General features: G+C 38.3%; 1 protein-coding gene across 1 annotated transcript in view; it reads right to left on the bottom strand.

The window, feature by feature from the left end:
* The window catches only part of col21a1 (collagen, type XXI, alpha 1), a 107,571-nt gene that overhangs the window by 73,468 nt on the left and 15,504 nt on the right, over nt 1–18,599 (bottom strand). Inside the window, exons 7-9 of the mRNA XM_065249434.2 lie at nt 16,528–16,605; nt 12,487–12,570; nt 11,903–11,965 (exon numbers count right to left, since the gene is read on the bottom strand). Coding sequence (XP_065105506.2) covers nt 11,903–11,965; nt 12,487–12,570; nt 16,528–16,605 — 225 coding nt within the window. The remainder of the gene's footprint in view (nt 1–11,902; nt 11,966–12,486; nt 12,571–16,527; nt 16,606–18,599) is intronic.

Raw genomic sequence — 18,599 nt, 5'->3', positions numbered from 1 at the left:
TATGTCTGTTGCGTACAGTGGTTATTTAGATGGATCGTTGAAACCATCGCACTGGCTCACGCCCCTCTATGAGCTATGTCCTATATAGAGCCCACTCTGTGCGAGTTTGGCTTCTTCATGAACTTGGTCTACCGGGGTATCTATATCTATATTTGATATCTGCTACGCGGCCGGCTGGTCTTCGCCGTCTACGTTGTCAGATTGTACAGCTTAGACGTCCCTGCCCTACGAGCGCAGGTTCTCTCGGCTCAATCATGCACGCTCATGCGTTTTATGTGTACACCACGGTGCGCTCAGCGAGCTCACCAACGTGACTCTGAATTTTCCCACCGTGTGCGCGTCAACAATTTATATGGTGCTTACACATTTGCTTTTAAAGCTGTGAATATGCCGGGTATAGAGCCACACGCAGTGTCTCTCCGGTAAGGCACTTCAGTACGTTGTGTATGCACGGCGTGATGGGATTACGTTCCCCCATAGCGTCAGCTAACTGACGCAATGCGAAGTGAACCGTATTGAAATGGAACGCTTAGGTTACTCACGTAACCCCGGTTCCCTGAAATAACGGGAACGAAGCATTGCGTCTCTTGCCGTGCTACAAACGTCTACGCAGCGAGGGTTATTCGGCTGCGCGCTTCAGTCGAATAATAATGAGCTCCTGACGATTGAACCGCGCTTATATAGGGACGCGTTCCTCCCGCGCGCGGGTTCAAACGTCATTGGTCTGTACTTTGTACAGACGTTAACCAATAGGCTTCAGTCACGGAGTAAACAGGAGTTTCCCCCCCCATAGCGTCAGCTAACTGACGCAATGCTTCGTTCCCGTTATTTCAGGGAACCGGGGTTACGTGAGTAACCTAAGCGTTTTCAAACCCTGGGTCACGACCCTCTGGTGGGTTGCGGAAATTAAAAACTGGGTCGCCACTCGTCAGAAAGATTTCAAAAAATTTTTACTAAAATAATTTATTCAGTTTTATTATAAAAACTATAATAATTACAACACACTTGAATAAAAGCACAGTAAAATATATTTTAAATACACAAAATAAAAAAATACTCCACCACTGTGTCACATGACCCATGTGCGTGCGCAGCTTACTGTATTAAATTCATAGACAGCAGATTAAATTGCGCGCGGGGTCACAGCCATTTTTTAAATAATGCAAGGGGAAATAAAAACTCCTAAATAAAAATAAAAATGTGTTTGGTCTGATTTTAAAAAATATATATTTTAAATGTATTTGATTGGTTTGTCGAAAGTGAGCGCGGAAATGTTCAGTTTTTTGCTAAGCAAAGCGCACCGTTACGACACAGTTGAGTTTTGCAGTAACTGACACGTTATGGTTCTGCTGTTATCTTTGAACTATTTTCGCTGCTTAAACCACAAAAACAGTCAACATTGCGTCTAAAAAGTAAGTGGCTTAATATTAATTACTTGTTTAGTGAACTGTCATGAAATCTGTCACATTTTCAACCGTGATGTGATGCTGCTTAACTGTATCATGTTATTAAAAACTTCACATTTTTACCGCAGTATGTTTAACCCACTTTGTCAGTGTTAACTCACTTTGTGTTTGCTGCGCTTATTTGTTTAACTTAGCGTTATTACATTATGCACTTTCGGTTGTCATTGAGACTAAAGGATGCAGTATCATTATCGTGTTTTGGTGTTTGTTATTGGCGTTTTAATCTAACATTACTTGTCCCTGATAAGCGGACAAGCATTGATGTCGAGCCCTGCGACGTGTTTTTAGACTGCTTCAGTATAAGCTAGGTCCAATCTTTACGACTCCTCCTTTGTGTTGCGTATGTCAGTTCTTCCTCGTTTTTTGCCCATTTTCATAATTAATGATATTATGAATTGCAGTGAGGTTGATCTCATTTGTGCCCCCTGAAAAAATGAAATGCCCATCCGTGAATTTGTGTCTGGCGTCGGGTCTGCTCATTAGGTAAGTATTATATACATACAGATGCGCGCGTGCACGTTTCACCGGGATCACTCCACTATGACGGCTTTCCGCCCCGCCCTGCTTCATGCTACTAAGAGGGGGGGTAGAGGGGGGGTCGCATAATTTTTATTTTTTTAAATTAAGGTCGCTCCTAAAAAAGTTTGAAAACCAATGTTCTAGACGGTATTTATTTAAACAGTCAACCTTACTAACTCGACATTTAGTGCCCAAATAAGGAAAAAAACAACAACAACATAAAATGTTTATTTTCTAAAACTTAACATGGCTTCAGTATTTAGATTTAGGAATTAAGTTAGGAACATGAATTGTTCAGTATACAGCAATGAAAAGTACGAAAATTGGCAAAAATGCAGCAAAAAGCAGTGTTGTTTATGGTTTGAACAACCATACAAGTATGGCATCCAGGTGTCTCAATGCACACATTCACACAACCTTTAGAGCTCCTTCATGAACCATTCATCATCTGTGTTTGACAGGTTTTTCAGTCACACTAACTCATGCTCTAAAACCTACACCTGCAGCCAAAATTGCAAACCCACAAATTTATTTACAACTCCTTTGTGCTTTATCTAGTTTCTCTGCCTTGCAAGATGAACAGTATAGCACTTTTATGGAAACAATGACTGCGAAGTCTTTACTGCTTTTTAAAGACAGTTTCCCTTATTCAGAGAAACTATTCTGAGAAATCTTCTATATTTAACTCAAAAGCATCAATATATTTAATGAACTGGTATTAATTGATATTGGTATATACTGTAAATGCTGTAGAAGCATAATTGTTAGTTCATGTTTACTAATGCATTAACTAGTTGTTAACAAATACAACCTCATTGTAAAGTGTTACCGGCTACTCCATAACTTGTAAATGACTTTTAAAGAGAACCAAAGCTTTTGTTACAAAAAATAACCATTTCAATCTTAAACTTAAATCTTCCTCCACCTACAGGTTTCCCGCTTACAAACTCTATTATGTAAATAGGGAATCCAAGATGGAGCATGCACAACTGGCTTTTTTAAAGTGAACTTGCACTGTGCACTTTAGACCATGTGCTTAGATCGTTAAAATGGGGCCCTTAATCTTGATAGACCACTTTAGAATTTATTTTTATTTTTGAGTAATTCCTCAACTACTGGTCAGTTAGTAAAATGTCTGAAGTGGACCATTAACACAAAGGGTAATCATTTCAATGTGTTTATGCATTATTCTATATGTCTAATTCTAATAAAGATTTAGTTTTTTCTTTAAAAAATCTATGTTAATCAGTGGGTGGGGTTTACATACTTAAGTATAGGCGATTGTCTAAGGCAGTGTTGACAACAAAGTGACTTTTCAGATACCTAAATCAAACAAAACACCAGCACAAAACAAAAACACCTGATGGGCTGAACAAATGCACTTTCTGACAACAGGTGGGGCTGAAAAGTAAAAATACAGCGATTACCCCTGTAAACAAACTAGCAGTGCGCATGTAAAAAAGTGCTTACATGTATTGAATGTCATGTCCGAAAAAAAGGCATCTAAACAAGTATTAGAACTGCTTATTTTGTTCTGACCGATTGAAAATGTTAACGTTTTGAAATATTTAAAATGACTGATATTAATGAGGAAAAATTGACGAAAGGCCATTGCATTATTCGCAAAAAGTGCACACCCAAAGTGGTAATGCGGCACAATGCAAAGTGGTCACCACAGTCACCACAGACATTGCTAAGACATTCCTCTGGGGTATAAGACATTTGACATGTCAGGTGTGCATTTATCAAAAAATTATGCATATTCATGTAACATTCCTTAACCAGTTAGAATAAAGTATTCAACAGACCCATATTATAAATGCATATATTGAGAAATGTTTAGTCCTCTCATCATCTCTGTTGATATTAGCTGTGTTCGAGCTCATGAGGAGCTGCGCAGACCGATCGGCGAGGTTTGCCGCTTGCAGCCGAGGGAGGAGCTGAAGACAGATATCTACAGATCTACAGATCTGCTGCTTGCCGTAGTGACGTGTGTGCCGTGTTTCCTTTTCTTTTCGCAAATGAAGTCAATTAGATGGTGAATTTGTAAAAAAAAAACTTTTAATAAAAAGTTGCAACCAGAAATATTTTATATCGCAAATGTTAATTGCTGGTTATACTGTATGCCCGAAAATAACGGGGAACAGGCCTACATTAATAAAATACCAATATTGTTTGGTATTTTGCATCTTTATATTTTAATTTTATTACACAGCACAATATAAAATTTTTATGCATATTAAAGTATTTTTTCCTGTTATAAAAACATAAATGTATAATGTTTATTCGTTGAACTGAAGGTTGAATTGAACATGAAACCCATATGATTGTTGTTATCAGTGAAGCGACCAATCACGAAGAGCTGTTTGGTCATCAGAGCTCCGTGCAGCCGCTGTGAAGAGGCTGCGCAGGCTGAGCTAGATGGCTACTTTCGAAACACTGTCGCGGTCAAGTCGGACAAAATTACTAACCGGCATGCACTGTTTCAAGTCATCCGCCGATCAGTCTACGCAGTGCCACATGAAGTCGAACACACCTATTAACTCTTGATTTAGCAACATGTGACTTCCCAGATCAATGTTAATCGGCATCATGATCAAGATAACACTTTAGATTTTTAGCATTTATTATAAAAACAAGCTAAAAAAGCTCTATCATCCTTCTCTTACACGTTTGCCAGTATGTTTTCCTTAAGATATATGTGTCATGTGCAGACCCATCAAACACAACCTGCACATTAACTAAACAAAAGCCTTTACCGTTTGCACAAAAGGTAAGAGTCCTGTACATACTATTAGCATACAATACAGCAGATGTCAACAGTCTCTTTGGGTTTTTAAAGAAGCAATCAAATCTTCTTTAGATCTGATAGTTTGTAGGTTTCTTGCTTGGAATTTTTCTTTTCCCTTCCCAAAGCGAGTAGATTGATCCTTTTATCACTGTTCCTATGGATACTGAAGCAGTCTTGAAGGACACTTTAGAAAATTATGTTTTTTCAAGTTTATTTTAATCAGTCACACTATGCTGCAACTTCTAGAGTTTACATATCAGGGGACGGTTGCACCAGCCGGTGTAAGCCCTACGTCAGGCTTAGCTATGTCCGAAAAAAATGTAGACCTGTTGCACCATCTGAAACTACGACTAGGCGCAGCTACGCTAAGTGTAGGCGATGCCAGTCCCGGTGTATGCGTTTAACCGCAGTGATATTGAGGCGCCATTCATGAGGTTTTCCCTTCTCTCACACGTTTGCCAGTGTGCTTTTCCTTAAGATATCCACACTATTACTGACGTAAATGCGGGCGCCGGCGCCGCCATCTTTGAGCTCATATGGGTAAAACTTCCGGTGAGCCACTACAGCTAAGTGTAGACCTATTGCGAGGGATATGAGTCTGCCGTTTTGACTGCCATTTTGATGCTTATTATGAAATCCAGGAAGACTGGCATAACTTGTGAGCTAGTTGCCATAATAGATGATACAAACGCAGTAAATCTCTACAAAACATTTGTTTTAATAATACATGCACAAGAACTGAATGTGTATGTGACGCTCGTGCATCTATTATCCACACATCCATCCAGTAAAACCTTTCATAGAAACTGACAGTGAACAATAAATACCATAATTATTCAAAAACAACATATTCTGCTGATAAAAATATGCTGATTTAGCTGGTTTATTTATTCTGCTATTTATTCAAAAATGAGATTACAGTATATATATATATGACATAAACTGCTTATTAGTTCATGTTTATAATAGTTTGTTATGTGTTTGCGCGTAACGTTACTTTTTTATGTTTTAAATTATTATTTTTAAATAAGCAAATAATTTCATAGGATCATGTCTTATCTACTGCATAACTTACAATGTTGAATGAGAAGCATACGTTACTGCTGCTGTAGGATCGCGTGAAGCTTGATGAGTCGCCATAAACACTCAAACAAGTCGATTAAACATCAGGGACAGTTATGATTTTAAACCATCACCTGAAAATGTTAAAAACAGGAAGTCTCTGTATATTCCATGTATTAAACACTCAACTGACTGTTCCACTGTAGAGATACTGGTATGTCTCTGTGCTTTTATATTTGCGCATTGAAGACCCGTCACCCTTGAGGAACAACATGAAACGAATGAATATATCTTTATGTGATGTATCAGGACACTTCTTAATTTCATCCTCACACTGGCTCATACATGAAATTATGACCGTAATCATCATGGAAAACGCCGGCTACGGTTCAATGACAGGATGCCCCTGGAAGTCGCACCCATAATTCTCGCAATGCGTCATAGGTCGTAGGAATAGTGTGGATATGTATCATGTGCAGACCCATCAAACACAACCTGCACATTAACTAAACAAAAGCCTTTACCATTGGCACAAAAGGTAATTTTTTGCAGATTCATTTTGTTACATCCTCGACTGGTATATTCATCATCAATGTCTATTTATACCATGTTGTTTTCATTAGATTTAGTTGGTTATTGTCTAGTGTTACTTGTGTTTGTCAGTATATTGCAATCATTCTCTTTAGTGTTGATAAATCTGTTAGTTTTTTATATCATTGTCCCACCCAGCATAACGTAATAGAATAATGGTCCAAAACGGATTTACTTGGCGACTTTTTTGTTTGTTTTTTCCTCATGGATCTCCCTGCCATCCAGCTCCTCTGCCTGAAGCAGAGGGACTATTCGTTGGTAGACAATACCCGGGACTTTTTAGATCTGGCACGCCTGCCAGTGAACTGACCTAGAGGGAACTTTGCCACTTTTATGGATTGGGTGTTGGAAAACAATGGAGTCTTTTTCTTCAACTTCATCTCCAGCCTTACTCCCGAAGCAGAGACCAGCCTGGCTACATCCTGTTGACATTTTCTGCACATCTCTTATTTAGAAATCCGCACTTTTTTAAATGAATTTAAAGATCTTTAAAAAAGCTGCTAATATTAAACTTCTTTTAACCCAACTGTTAAAAAATTCCCCTTTTCTTTTTTTTACACAAGACCAGAAAAGCTTAATAAAGTGCTGCACTCTGTCACTCCGTCAATCTAGGTGAATATAAAATAAATAAGTAAATAGATAACAATATGAAAATATAAAATTTTAAAAGCAAAATTTAAACTGAAGATTACTATGACATGAATTGCAATTAACACGATTACCTCATTGTTTAAAAACATGTTGCTTGTTTTTAAAAAACAATGGTCAAAACTGATTTAACAATAATAGAGCATTCTGTTATTTGAAATTTTAAACAAAAATCTGATTATTTATTTATTTGGATGCAGAGAAAAAAAGTTTTTTATAACATTTTGTTATGTTGGCCCAAGCGCTGACAGATAATAATGAGCTCAGCAAGTTTGTTGTAATGCTTATTATGCTTTCGTGAATTCTTGTCAAAACAGATGTTTTTGAACTATTCTGTGTATATATGTATGAGTGCTCACTTTCGCGAATGCGTGTCTGTGCGTTTCGGAGGTAATTTGACAAACTTCCGGTTTAAGACCCACCCACTTACGGTTCCATCAGAATACAAATACAGATACAAATAATTTTAAGATTGTTACAGATACAGATACAAATGCTGACTCCGCTGCACACCCGGCAACATAGGGTCGGAGGACCTGGGGCATAACCATCTGCCTGCTGTCTCGATGGAGTTTCCCAAGTCTCCACCTCCATCCTCAGGTACCCTGACTGCACCTTGGCCTTTTGACTAATCAGCTCAACCTTTGCTCCTGGCTCCCTCATCTCCACCATGGCTCATCTTCCCATTAAGTTCAGTTTCAGTTCAGTTTATTTATTTGTAATTGTTACAAAAACAACGAAATATCGATGGAGCAAAAACAGACAGACACATGGCTTCAAGCTGTTCACCCATCACATCCCCCCTTTAAAAACCTAACATGCAACTTAATCTACACGTTCCCTAAGTACCCCTAGAAACCCCTTAAAGTGCTATGTCCAGTGCATGGTGCAATAATTAATAAATCTAAAAGATAAATAATTCTAATGCAGAGTCCAGATCATAGGTATTTAGACATTATGTCACAGAGGGATGCCGATAAGTGGAGGGGGGATAGACTGTCCATTGAGCAGCCTGACTGCATGGGGGTAAAGACTTTTGGCCAGCCTACTGGTTTTGGCCCTGATGGATCTGTATCTTCTCCCGGAAGGCAGTGGTTGAAAAAGGTGGTGTTCTGAATGTAAATATTCCTGGAGGATTTTCTTCACTCGATTCATGCAGCGGGAGGTATACACAGCTGAAATGTCTGGGAGAGCGACCCCAATGATCTTTCCTGCAGCTCTCACCACTCTGTGTAAGGCCTCCTTCTCTGCGCTGGTCCAGGACGCAAACCACACTAGAAACCCATAGGTCAGCACACTCTCCACTGCACAATGGTAGAAGTTAACCATGAGTTCCCAGGGCAGTTTTGCCCACCTCAGTTTTCTGAGGAAGAAGAGCCACTGTTGGGCCTTCACTGTGGCAGAGGCAATGGTTTTCCCCCACGACAGATCCTCAGTCAAAGTCACACCTAAAAATTTAAAACTAGAGACCCTCTCCACCACCTCGTTCCCAACGAGGAGTGGATAGTGATTTAGCTGTCCAGTCTTGAGGAAATCCGCAATGATTTCTTTAGTTATCTTTGTGTTGAGGATCAGGTTATCACTGCTAGACCATGCCGTCAGTAGTTGGATCTCTTTCCTGTATGCAGTCTCATTGTTCTCAGTGATGAGGCCGAACACTGTTGTGTCATCGGTAAATTTTATTACATAGTTGGATGGGAAGGAAGAGGTGCAATCGTGTGTAAAAAGCGTGTAAAGAAGGGCAAAGCACACAACCCTGGGGGGGCCCTGTGTTAATGGTTAGGGTGGAGGATGTGTGCTTGCCCATTCTGACATATTGTGTACGGTTTGTTAAAAAATCCAGTATCCATTTGCATAATGTGGTACCTTGTCCAAGTTCATGTAATTTATTACGTAGTTTGATTGGCAGAATTGTATTAAATGGTGAACTAAAATCAACAAAGAGAAGCCGTGCATATGTGTTCTTATGCTCTAGATGTTCCAGCAAGGTACAGTATGTAGCACAATAGCTATGGCATCCTCTGTTGACCTGTTCTTCCTGTATGCAAACTGGTATTGATCCAACGAGGATGGTATGGCAGTTTTTATGTGTGTGATGACCAATCTTTCAAACATTTTGCAATGATAGGAGTGAGTGCCACTGGCCTATAATCGTTAAGACTTGTAATGTTAGACTGCTTAGGGACTGGGACTATTGTGGCCGATTTCAGAAATGCAGGGAACCATGAGGTCGCCAGTGACAGGTTAAAAATGGTTGTGGAGACTGATGTTAGCTCAGCTGCACAATCTTTAAGCACCCGACCCTGTACTCCATCTGGTCCCGCTGCTTTCATCGGGTTGATATTGCGTAGGCAATGTCTAACTTCATGGGTGTACAAAACTAGGGCTGTATCGTTGGGTGGGAGAGGGGGCGACACAGAGTCTTTATTATCTCTGTCAAAGCGGGCATAAAAGATTTTTAATTCCTCAGCTAGGGTGGCACAACTATTGACAGGGGCAGATAACATCCCCTTATATTCTGTGATTGCCCTAGTACCCTCCCACACTTGCCGGGGGTCTGAGGAGCTGTAAAAGTGTGCCTCAACGCGGTTCTTGTATGCCAGTTTGGCATTTCTGATGCCTCTTCTGAGAGCTGCCCTGGCTGCACTATATACCTCAATGTCCCCTGATCTGTATGCTATATCCCTGGCATTAATTAATGATTTTAGCCTTTGTGTCATCCAGGGTTTTTGGTTTGGAGCTACACAGACCTGATTTTAAGTTGGCATGATTAAAATCCCCCCCCCCCCGCAATAAAGGCACTATCGGGGTGTGCAGCCAGATATTTATGTATACAATCTTGAAGCCTTGTTAGCGCTAACCTGGCATTGGCATCAGGCGGAATATAGACCAAGCAGATGTAAACAACACTGAATTCACAGGGGATGTAAAACGGTCTACATTTAAGCAGCAAAAGTTCCACATCAGGGCAGCAAAGCTGTTCAACCACAGTGGTGTTCATGCACCAAGAGTCGTTGATGTAAATACACAGACCTCCACCAATCTTCTTACCTGAGTCAGCTGTCCTGTCAGCTCGGTAAGTAGTACGACTGGCTAGCTCAATCGCTGCTGCTGGGGTTGTGCTGTCCAGCCATGTTTCCGTGAAAATCAAGGATTCCGCTCCTCCAGTTTGACCTTATCACTCCATCCCACAGGCTCTGTGGGGCTCCTCTCTTCCTCCATATCCACCTAAGTCCTTGGTCGCTTTGGCTCCACTGTGCGTAAGTCACCTGAGCTGTTGGCTCCCTTAAGCCCTTGCCCTCTGGAACCTCTGTCTTCTCTGCTCGTAGGTCTCCTCCTCCAGAGTTCCCATCACCATCACTCGTCCCCAGTATGTCGAGCACCATCACTCCACCCTTGCTCCTCCCTCCTGAGGCTTCCCCCTGGGGCTTCAACCTGGCTGGTCTCTATGTCTACATCTGGCTCATCCAGCTCTGGCTCATCCCTGTCTACTTATTCCATCCTCACCCCTCAGTTTTAATGACTGTTTCTTCATTGTCTGTTGTCTTCTCCCCTCCCACCAATTCGCTGTAGTTTATATTTACTTATGGCGCAGGACGCACAGAGGGGGAGGGGGGAGTACTGTTACATCCTTGTCTGTTCCCTTGTCTGTTATCCCCAACCGGACTTATATTCCCATAATTCTTTTTACTCCCTCACCTGAACTGTGTTGTGTAATCATCCTCACCTGTCATCAATTATGTTCATCATCAATGTCTATTTATACCCTGTTGTTTCCATAAGCCAGTTGTTTCTGTGTCAATGTCTCGAAAAATTGTTATTATTTTCTATTTTTGCCATAAAAACAAGTCAACACTATACTTACGCCTGGTGTAAGTTCTATGTCGGACGTAAAGCGCATTTTACGTCCAGACTAGTCTTACGACCAGGTTTACAACCAGCTGGTGCAACCGGCCCCTCTTATCTTCAAAAGAGGGAATAGGGCAAAGGGATGATCACAATTGAGCCACAGTAGCTATATGCTTCTTTCTGTTTACGTGCATGACGTAACCACACAGATTAATGATGTCATACTGACATTTCCAGCAAAATACAACCTGACAGCTCAAATAAAAATTCATTATTTTAAGTTTAGCGATGCGAGTCAAGGTAAGGTAAAGAGGTATTGATTACAGCTTGTGTAAACACTTCAAAGTTGACAACATCTGCATGAAACAAACTTTGAACTCTTTTAACATCGGACAGCTGATGATTGAACCCACAGAAAAAATGTATTGCAACTCCAAACCGAACATTCACACCGAACATTCTCATTGACTGCAGTGATTGGGCAAATATTTTATGGTCATGTGCCTTCGACAGAAGATATATGTTTAAATAAATGTATATACTTAATTTATACATAATTTCTATCATGCAGTGTTCGAATTATGTCAATGATTATAGTTCCCTAATGAAATGACAGCGTTTCACTAAGCAATGAGATGCGATTACATACAAAGTATCCTTTCGCAATAAGTCATTACAAACATTACGTCGAGGAAAGTTGGTTAATTTATTATCCTACATTAATGCCAAGAAAAGCCCCTTATACTTGGGAGCAGCAGCGTATGAGGTGTTTCTCAGAGCTAATAGGATGTTAGGAATATAGTAAGGGGAAATGGAACCGCAGTCCATTTGCATTCTAAAACAGTGAAAATATCTTGTAAATACAATGATTGCCAATACTGTCTTAATGCATTTAATGTATGTTGCTGTCCTGGACAATGCATTGAACACGGCATGTGCTCAAATTTAAGGTTGTATTAAACTGTGTAGTACTCACAGGCTTACCATCAGCACCAACAGGACCAGGTTGACCTGGATCTCCGGTTCTGCCCTGTTCTCCCTAAAGAATGTACAAGCAATATGTTGTAAATAGTATTTATATGATTTCATTAGAACTGTAAATACATGTTTAAATATTGTAATTCATATATTGTAGGATATTTGCCAAACAGTTAAATCTGGTTTGCAGCCTAGTATAAAATCAGCATACTATTTATGGAAGTGAAAGTACAACAATGAATACATTTATAATATAAAATTATTTAAATTACCACAGTTAAAGAAAGTTCTCCTTTTAGATTTTGAAATATTTTTGGATGTTACAGTGACCACTGACTGAAAAATGTGTTTATAAATATAGACGTGACCGTTTAAACTTAAAACTTTGCCATTGGTAAGTGAATTTTTTTGTTCAATGTAAGATGATTTCGTTCCTGAAGGGTGTGGATTGATTAAAAGTCTGTTGTGGACACCAGCCCGAGCTTGGGCACCACTGATTAAGGTAGTGCTAAGGAGTTTTGTGAACAATCTTACACTGCGACTGTTTAAGCCCAAAGGTTTAATTTAATGTGTAGCTTGTACCTTCTGTCCTGGTGTACCGGGTGGCCCAGGTGGACAGATGCAGGGCTCTGGGGTTGGGTCAATATCCCCTGGTACATTAGCACACTAAAAGATAACACAAAACACTTTTTACTTTTCTACCAAACACTTTATAAAATATGAAACCTCTGTCTGACATCATTAGCCACATCATAAAGTAAAAACAGAAATCAATTTCATTCGCTCAGCCTGCTGTTCATTTAAAAGGGCTGTCCAGTAGATCTGATGAAACAGCAAATTTACAGTACACTCTAAAAAATTCTGGGTTATTTAACCTATGCTGGATTGTTTCAATCCAAAACGCTGGATTGTTTTAACCCATTGCTGAGTAAAACATAAACAAATCCGAATTAATTTAACAACAGGGTTCGTCCTTTTTTGATCTGACGCTGGGTTTAAAATAACCCAGCATTTTTTAGAGTGTACTTGTACGTTTTGTTATGTGTTCTGGTTGTGTTTTGTTTTTTGAACTTTTATTTTGATACTCTGTTCTGTTCCGGCTCTTATTTTGATATCCATCATGCCATGTTTCACTTCACACTTCCTGTCTGTTTTGTATATATACCACTGTTTACCTGTTCTGGGCTGATTGTACACTCGTAAGCACAGCCTGTTATTTGCAACCTGTCTGTATCTGTATCTGTATCTGTATCTGTATCTGTATCTGTATCTGTATCTGTATCTGTATCTGTATCTGTGTTTGACCTGTGCCTGTATTTGGATTTTGATTGTTACTCTGCCTGCCCTGAACATTTGCCTGTCTTTTGGATTACGATTGTTGGATTTACCCTGTTTGGATTTGTTTGCTGGCCCTTATTGGGATTTTACAATAAACCACCTTTTATAAAACGTAGCGCTTTCCTAAGCGGATTTAAAAGAGGAACTATATTGTATGGCGTAACAGCACTTTTGGGAGTATTTGAACTCGCCTGAAAAATCCGCTCCCCTTCTCCCTCTCATAATGGGAGAGGGAGGGTGTTACTGCGCCGAGTTGAAGTACTCCCAAAAGTGCTGTTCCTCCATACAATATAGTTCCTCTTTTAAATCCGCTTAGAAAAGCGCTACGTTTTATTTTGTACCACCAAACTTGCTCGTATAACTACTCGTCTTAAATAGGAAAAACGTTGATGTGTTTGGTTACTTCTAACTTTATCTCTGAGTGGTACCATTGAATGAATGGGGCTAAGCTAAATGCTATCAAAGTGTCGCAGCGTGCCCCAGCGCTTACGTGCACGCACTAAGATGATAGAGGGATGTATCAACTCTTCTTAGTTAAGGTTATAACATATTTTAATATTGAAAATGAGTAGACTATTCCTTTAAGGCAGGGTAAATGCTGGACACATGCTGGATTATAAATAACCCTATGCCGAGTTTTTCAATGCAAATGGTGGGTTGTACCAAGCATGGTTGGGTTACAAAAACCTAGCACAGGTCAAAACATACATTACTGTTGAGGTGCTGGTTACCCCGCGTTGCCAAATATTTGTATGAAAACAAACAATATAGGCCATAAAGAAAAAAAAAATAAGTTTAGACAATGGGTCTCATTCACTAATAATTGTGTACGTTTTTCGTATTTACGCACACTTAAACTTCTCACGAAAACTTTCCGCCTAATTCACAACACGTGTGTACACACATGAGTTTGTTCTTATACTTGTTCTTACGTTAGTGAATTTTAAGTGTTCTACATGAGCGCCCGCGTACACGAGGTTGGTAATTTGCATAAAACACACCCAAACCAGTGTTGTTTTTGTCAACGATGACGATAACGAAATTATTTCATTGACGCACCTATATTTTTTATGACGCTAATATTTTTTAAAGGTAACTAACAAGTCACGCTGGTAACACATCATATACATTCAATTTTACTCAACATACGGCTTGTGACATATTTCATGGTAAGCTTAAGGTTTTACATGTATCTACTTGTCAAACCTAAGCCAATTTCCAATACTTTTTGTGGTGTATTTAAATAACAAGACAAGGCACGCATTTCTCATCTTTATAAGCGAGTTCTCATCGTAACACACAAACTCAACATGAGGGTATATCAGGCTCAATTTTTTTTGTTATGACATGCACAGAAGGCACACCGACTAAACCAACGGCAAGGGACAACCTTAATGCACATTTTAATAGTATTAAATTTACCACACTTTTTAACCTAAATACATTTGTTAAAGAATACTTAATTTTTAGTAAAATTGACTTAAACTTGACTAAAAACTTTTTGCTTTTCATTGACTAAAACTTGACTAAAACCTTTTTGTGGTTTTGTCGACTTAAACTTGACTAAAACCATCAAGTTTATAAGTGACTAAAATGTGTCCAGATATTTAGCATGCCACATATCTCACGGGTGTCAGTGACTCGTCAGCGATTCTCTCAGAATGCGTCTTTGATAATATCATTTTAGGAAAAATATATTTCTAAAATAAATATTTATGTTTATATATAATATAAATTATATATACATATAACAATGTATATGAACATGCAAATATTTCTTAAATATATGCATGCGTGTGTGTGTGTGTGTGTGTGCGCGCGCGCATGCGTGCGTGCGTGCATGTTTATACATAATTTTTATACACAATACAACCACATATCTTATGTAAACATTTTTTTTAATTCTGTGAACATTTCTGTCATGGCAAATTGTTAGGCAGCCCTAGTTACATGTGTGTAATGTAGGAACCTGAGGCCATTTCAAACCAGTCTGTCTTTGGAAAACTGCTATTTTATGGAGAAAACACTCTGCAATGGTGTTGAATGAATGAATTTGCACATGGTTGTCTTAAAGCATATTAAAAACACCACATAGACATAAACAACAATAAAAACTTGATTTGAACTTTAAGACACTCTAGAAGAACATGATGCAAATCTTACCATTGCTATTCAAAATAAGATTAGCAGTTACTTTTAAATTCCAGCAAGATCATCTTCCAAAGTACATACCTCACCATCCTAAAAAGAAAAAGAAAGAATGTAAAATAAAATGATAACCAGGTGAAATAAAATGTTTGCCACATTGTTTGCCCTAAGCAGTAAATAACACTAAACTGCGAAACCGTGCCAGATCAGGCAAATTGGTTTACTCTAGTTTACCTGGAAACAATGACACAACCAATGTTGCACAAGTTTGTGACTGGTTTCTAATAAACTGGTCTAAGCAAATATCAAGTTCTTTTTAAAACTAAGAATATGAACTGAGATGCTTGTATTTAGTAGTAAAACAAATTAGATTAGGTCAGCACATTAAATAGATGTCAAAAACAATCTCGAGACTGGGATTGCAAAAATATTATCTTATTTAAGGATTAGTTCTCCCAAAAATAGAACTTCTGGATTGATTTGCCTCCTCTGTAAGATATAATGTAATCAATAAGTCTAATCAACAAATGCTTCACCGATTTACCAACTTTTTTCATTTCTTTTTTTTAATTATCACTTGTCAAAATTTTAAATTAGTAAGTTGAAATGATTTGTACAGCGAATTTAATTTAACTTTTTTTAACAAATTGTCTTGTTCAGCCATATGATGTTATTTTATCTATGCACAAAAAAACTTCACATTTTTGTTTATCAGTTGTAGTGACCATGTCAGTCAAATACCAGCATCAACAGCTATTAATAAATAATTTACAACTGTTAACAGAACAGTGTTCTCCTCTAGAATTTTTTTATTTGAAATAATCACTCTTCTTTAATGCTTTAGATCAGTGCTTCCCAATTCTGGTCCTCAAGTATCCCTTAACGGAAAGATTTAGATGCTCCTTATTAAAAACACCTGATTTAACTTATCAGCCTTCCAGAGTGGTAAACTAACAAGCTGATGAGTTAAATCAGGTGCGTTAAATAAGGAGACATCTAAAACATTCTGGGAGGGGGTACTTAAAGACCAGGATTGGGAAACACTGCTGTAGATGAATATGGTCATTTTGATATGATGTGATATTACTTTGTAGAATATTTTTAGATGGGGCAAAATTGAACGATTCTTGTACTTACAACTCCAGGTATTTCACAGGCAGTCTCTCTGTTATTTTGCTCAGGGTCACAGTATATTCTGAGTTTCTGTATTTCAAACTGTTCCGAAAGAAAACAAAAATTCAAATAGTTAATAGAATAGAAACACATTTAGGAAAGAGAAAAGGTAGATATAAATCACGTATTTTTGATGTCAATATGACTGCCTTTTCACAAGAACACTGCTGTGTTGCACATGTTGTAACTGATTCAGTGTTATTGTTTTTTCTCTGGCAAAAGATCACAGACAAATATTCTAATAACACAATATTAAAATAGAAATGATAAAATATGCTTTGAATACAAAAATACATGAAAACGTTAAATCAATTTTTGTGTCTCTTTTTTCTGTAGTATGAACAGAATATATGTTAACATAAAAATATATGACAAAAGCATATTGGTCAAAATCACTATAAAGTGCCTTTGATTTCCTCATCATAATCACCCACAAATCATGAACAAAATTGTTATATTTGAGAGTTTTATTAAACATTTACACACATAGCAAAGCAGTAATAATTTTCATAACATAAAATTTGGCTATACAGTCCTGCATTACTACAGTAAAGTTTGATTTTGAGTTTGTTTGCGCCCTCTTAATTTTTTTAGCACCAGCCGCCACTGCTTGCTGAAAATGTTACTGTTGAAGTCAACTGTTAAAACATGAAATAAATGTACCATGAATCTGTGAATTCATGTATGATGTGTAATTATTATCAGTAATGAAGTAATCAAGGTAATTACACACACCAGAGGTTGCGTTAGACCTTTTCACTTTAAAAAAAATCCCTCATAGTCAATTATTAACCGTCATTTCATGTTTTCATGATAATAATTGTTTTCGTTCACATGTTCATTTCTAATCATAAACATACAAGACGAGCATACAAGTTCAAATGTGTTTATTTATTTTTGAACAGAGGCTGTCCATCACTTTAAATGTTTAGCAGCATATGAAGGAGATTAACAAATGATCTCAAACAGCAGACGCGATAAAACACAAAATTTGTGCTGAACAGGCAAATATGAACAAATCAAATCACAAAATACTATTGTGATTAAAATAGCAACAAACGTGTAAAAATCTGAATTGAATTAAACTCATGACACTGTAACTGAAACCATCTTGTGTGAGGAATGGCAACGGAATGAAGAACCCAAGCGCATACAGAACTGGATGCAGGACTTTTATTATACAAAACAGAAAACAAGTGCCACGAGGGGGCAAAACAGGGTAAACGCAATAAACAATACAAAACCGGCTAAACTAACAAAACAAAGAACTTGACAAAAAAATTCACTAACAGATACTAACAAAACAAGAACGTGACAAAGCTTCTCTTAACAATCCTTTCAAAGACAGGACTTTACAGGCATATGAAAGGGCTATTTTACCAAACTAATCAGCACAAGACAGCAAACACAAGGGAATTAAATAAGGAAGCGAATCAAGAGGGGAACAGGTGACAATCACTAAACAATAATCCCAGGCGTCCCTCAAGGAAACAGACCTGTACACCGACAAAAACCAAGAAAACATTACAAATAACAACAATGGGAGACATGAATACATAATAAATGGATTAAGGTGGAACAACAAAAATAACAAAAAAGGGAGGGGGGTTTTGGCAACAGAGGGTTCACAATGGGAGAGGAGGGTGAGAACAAGGTCTTAGATTGCCGAGATGCCTGAGAGGGCTGAGAGTGATGAGGCTGGATAGTAGGAGCAATAGACTTATGCTGGGTACACACCAAAAGATAATCAGGCTGATTTTGATCTCCCCCCTTCCGACAATCCTAGCTATATCCCGATTATCTTGATGGTTCTACAGATTATTTTATCAGATTTTCCCTTGGTGTGAGGTGTGTTAAGAGTGTCTGAACCTGATCTGAACATTGTCAGAGCCGCTCGATCACGATATTATATTATATTAGGAACAGGCAGGAAAAGGGCTCGATTCCATAGTTGAGGCAGGAAGGAGGGCATAGGGGCAGACTCAGATACAGGCTGGCACTTAGGGAGTGGCTCAGACACAGAGAGTAGTAGATCC

This window comes from Paramisgurnus dabryanus, chromosome 20 (genome assembly GCF_030506205.2).
Source record: "Paramisgurnus dabryanus chromosome 20, PD_genome_1.1, whole genome shotgun sequence".
In the NCBI taxonomy this organism is placed as follows: domain Eukaryota; kingdom Metazoa; phylum Chordata; class Actinopteri; order Cypriniformes; family Cobitidae; genus Paramisgurnus; species Paramisgurnus dabryanus.
Note: the sequence above shows the minus strand (reverse complement) of the source record. Positions and strands in the feature narration are given on the sequence as shown.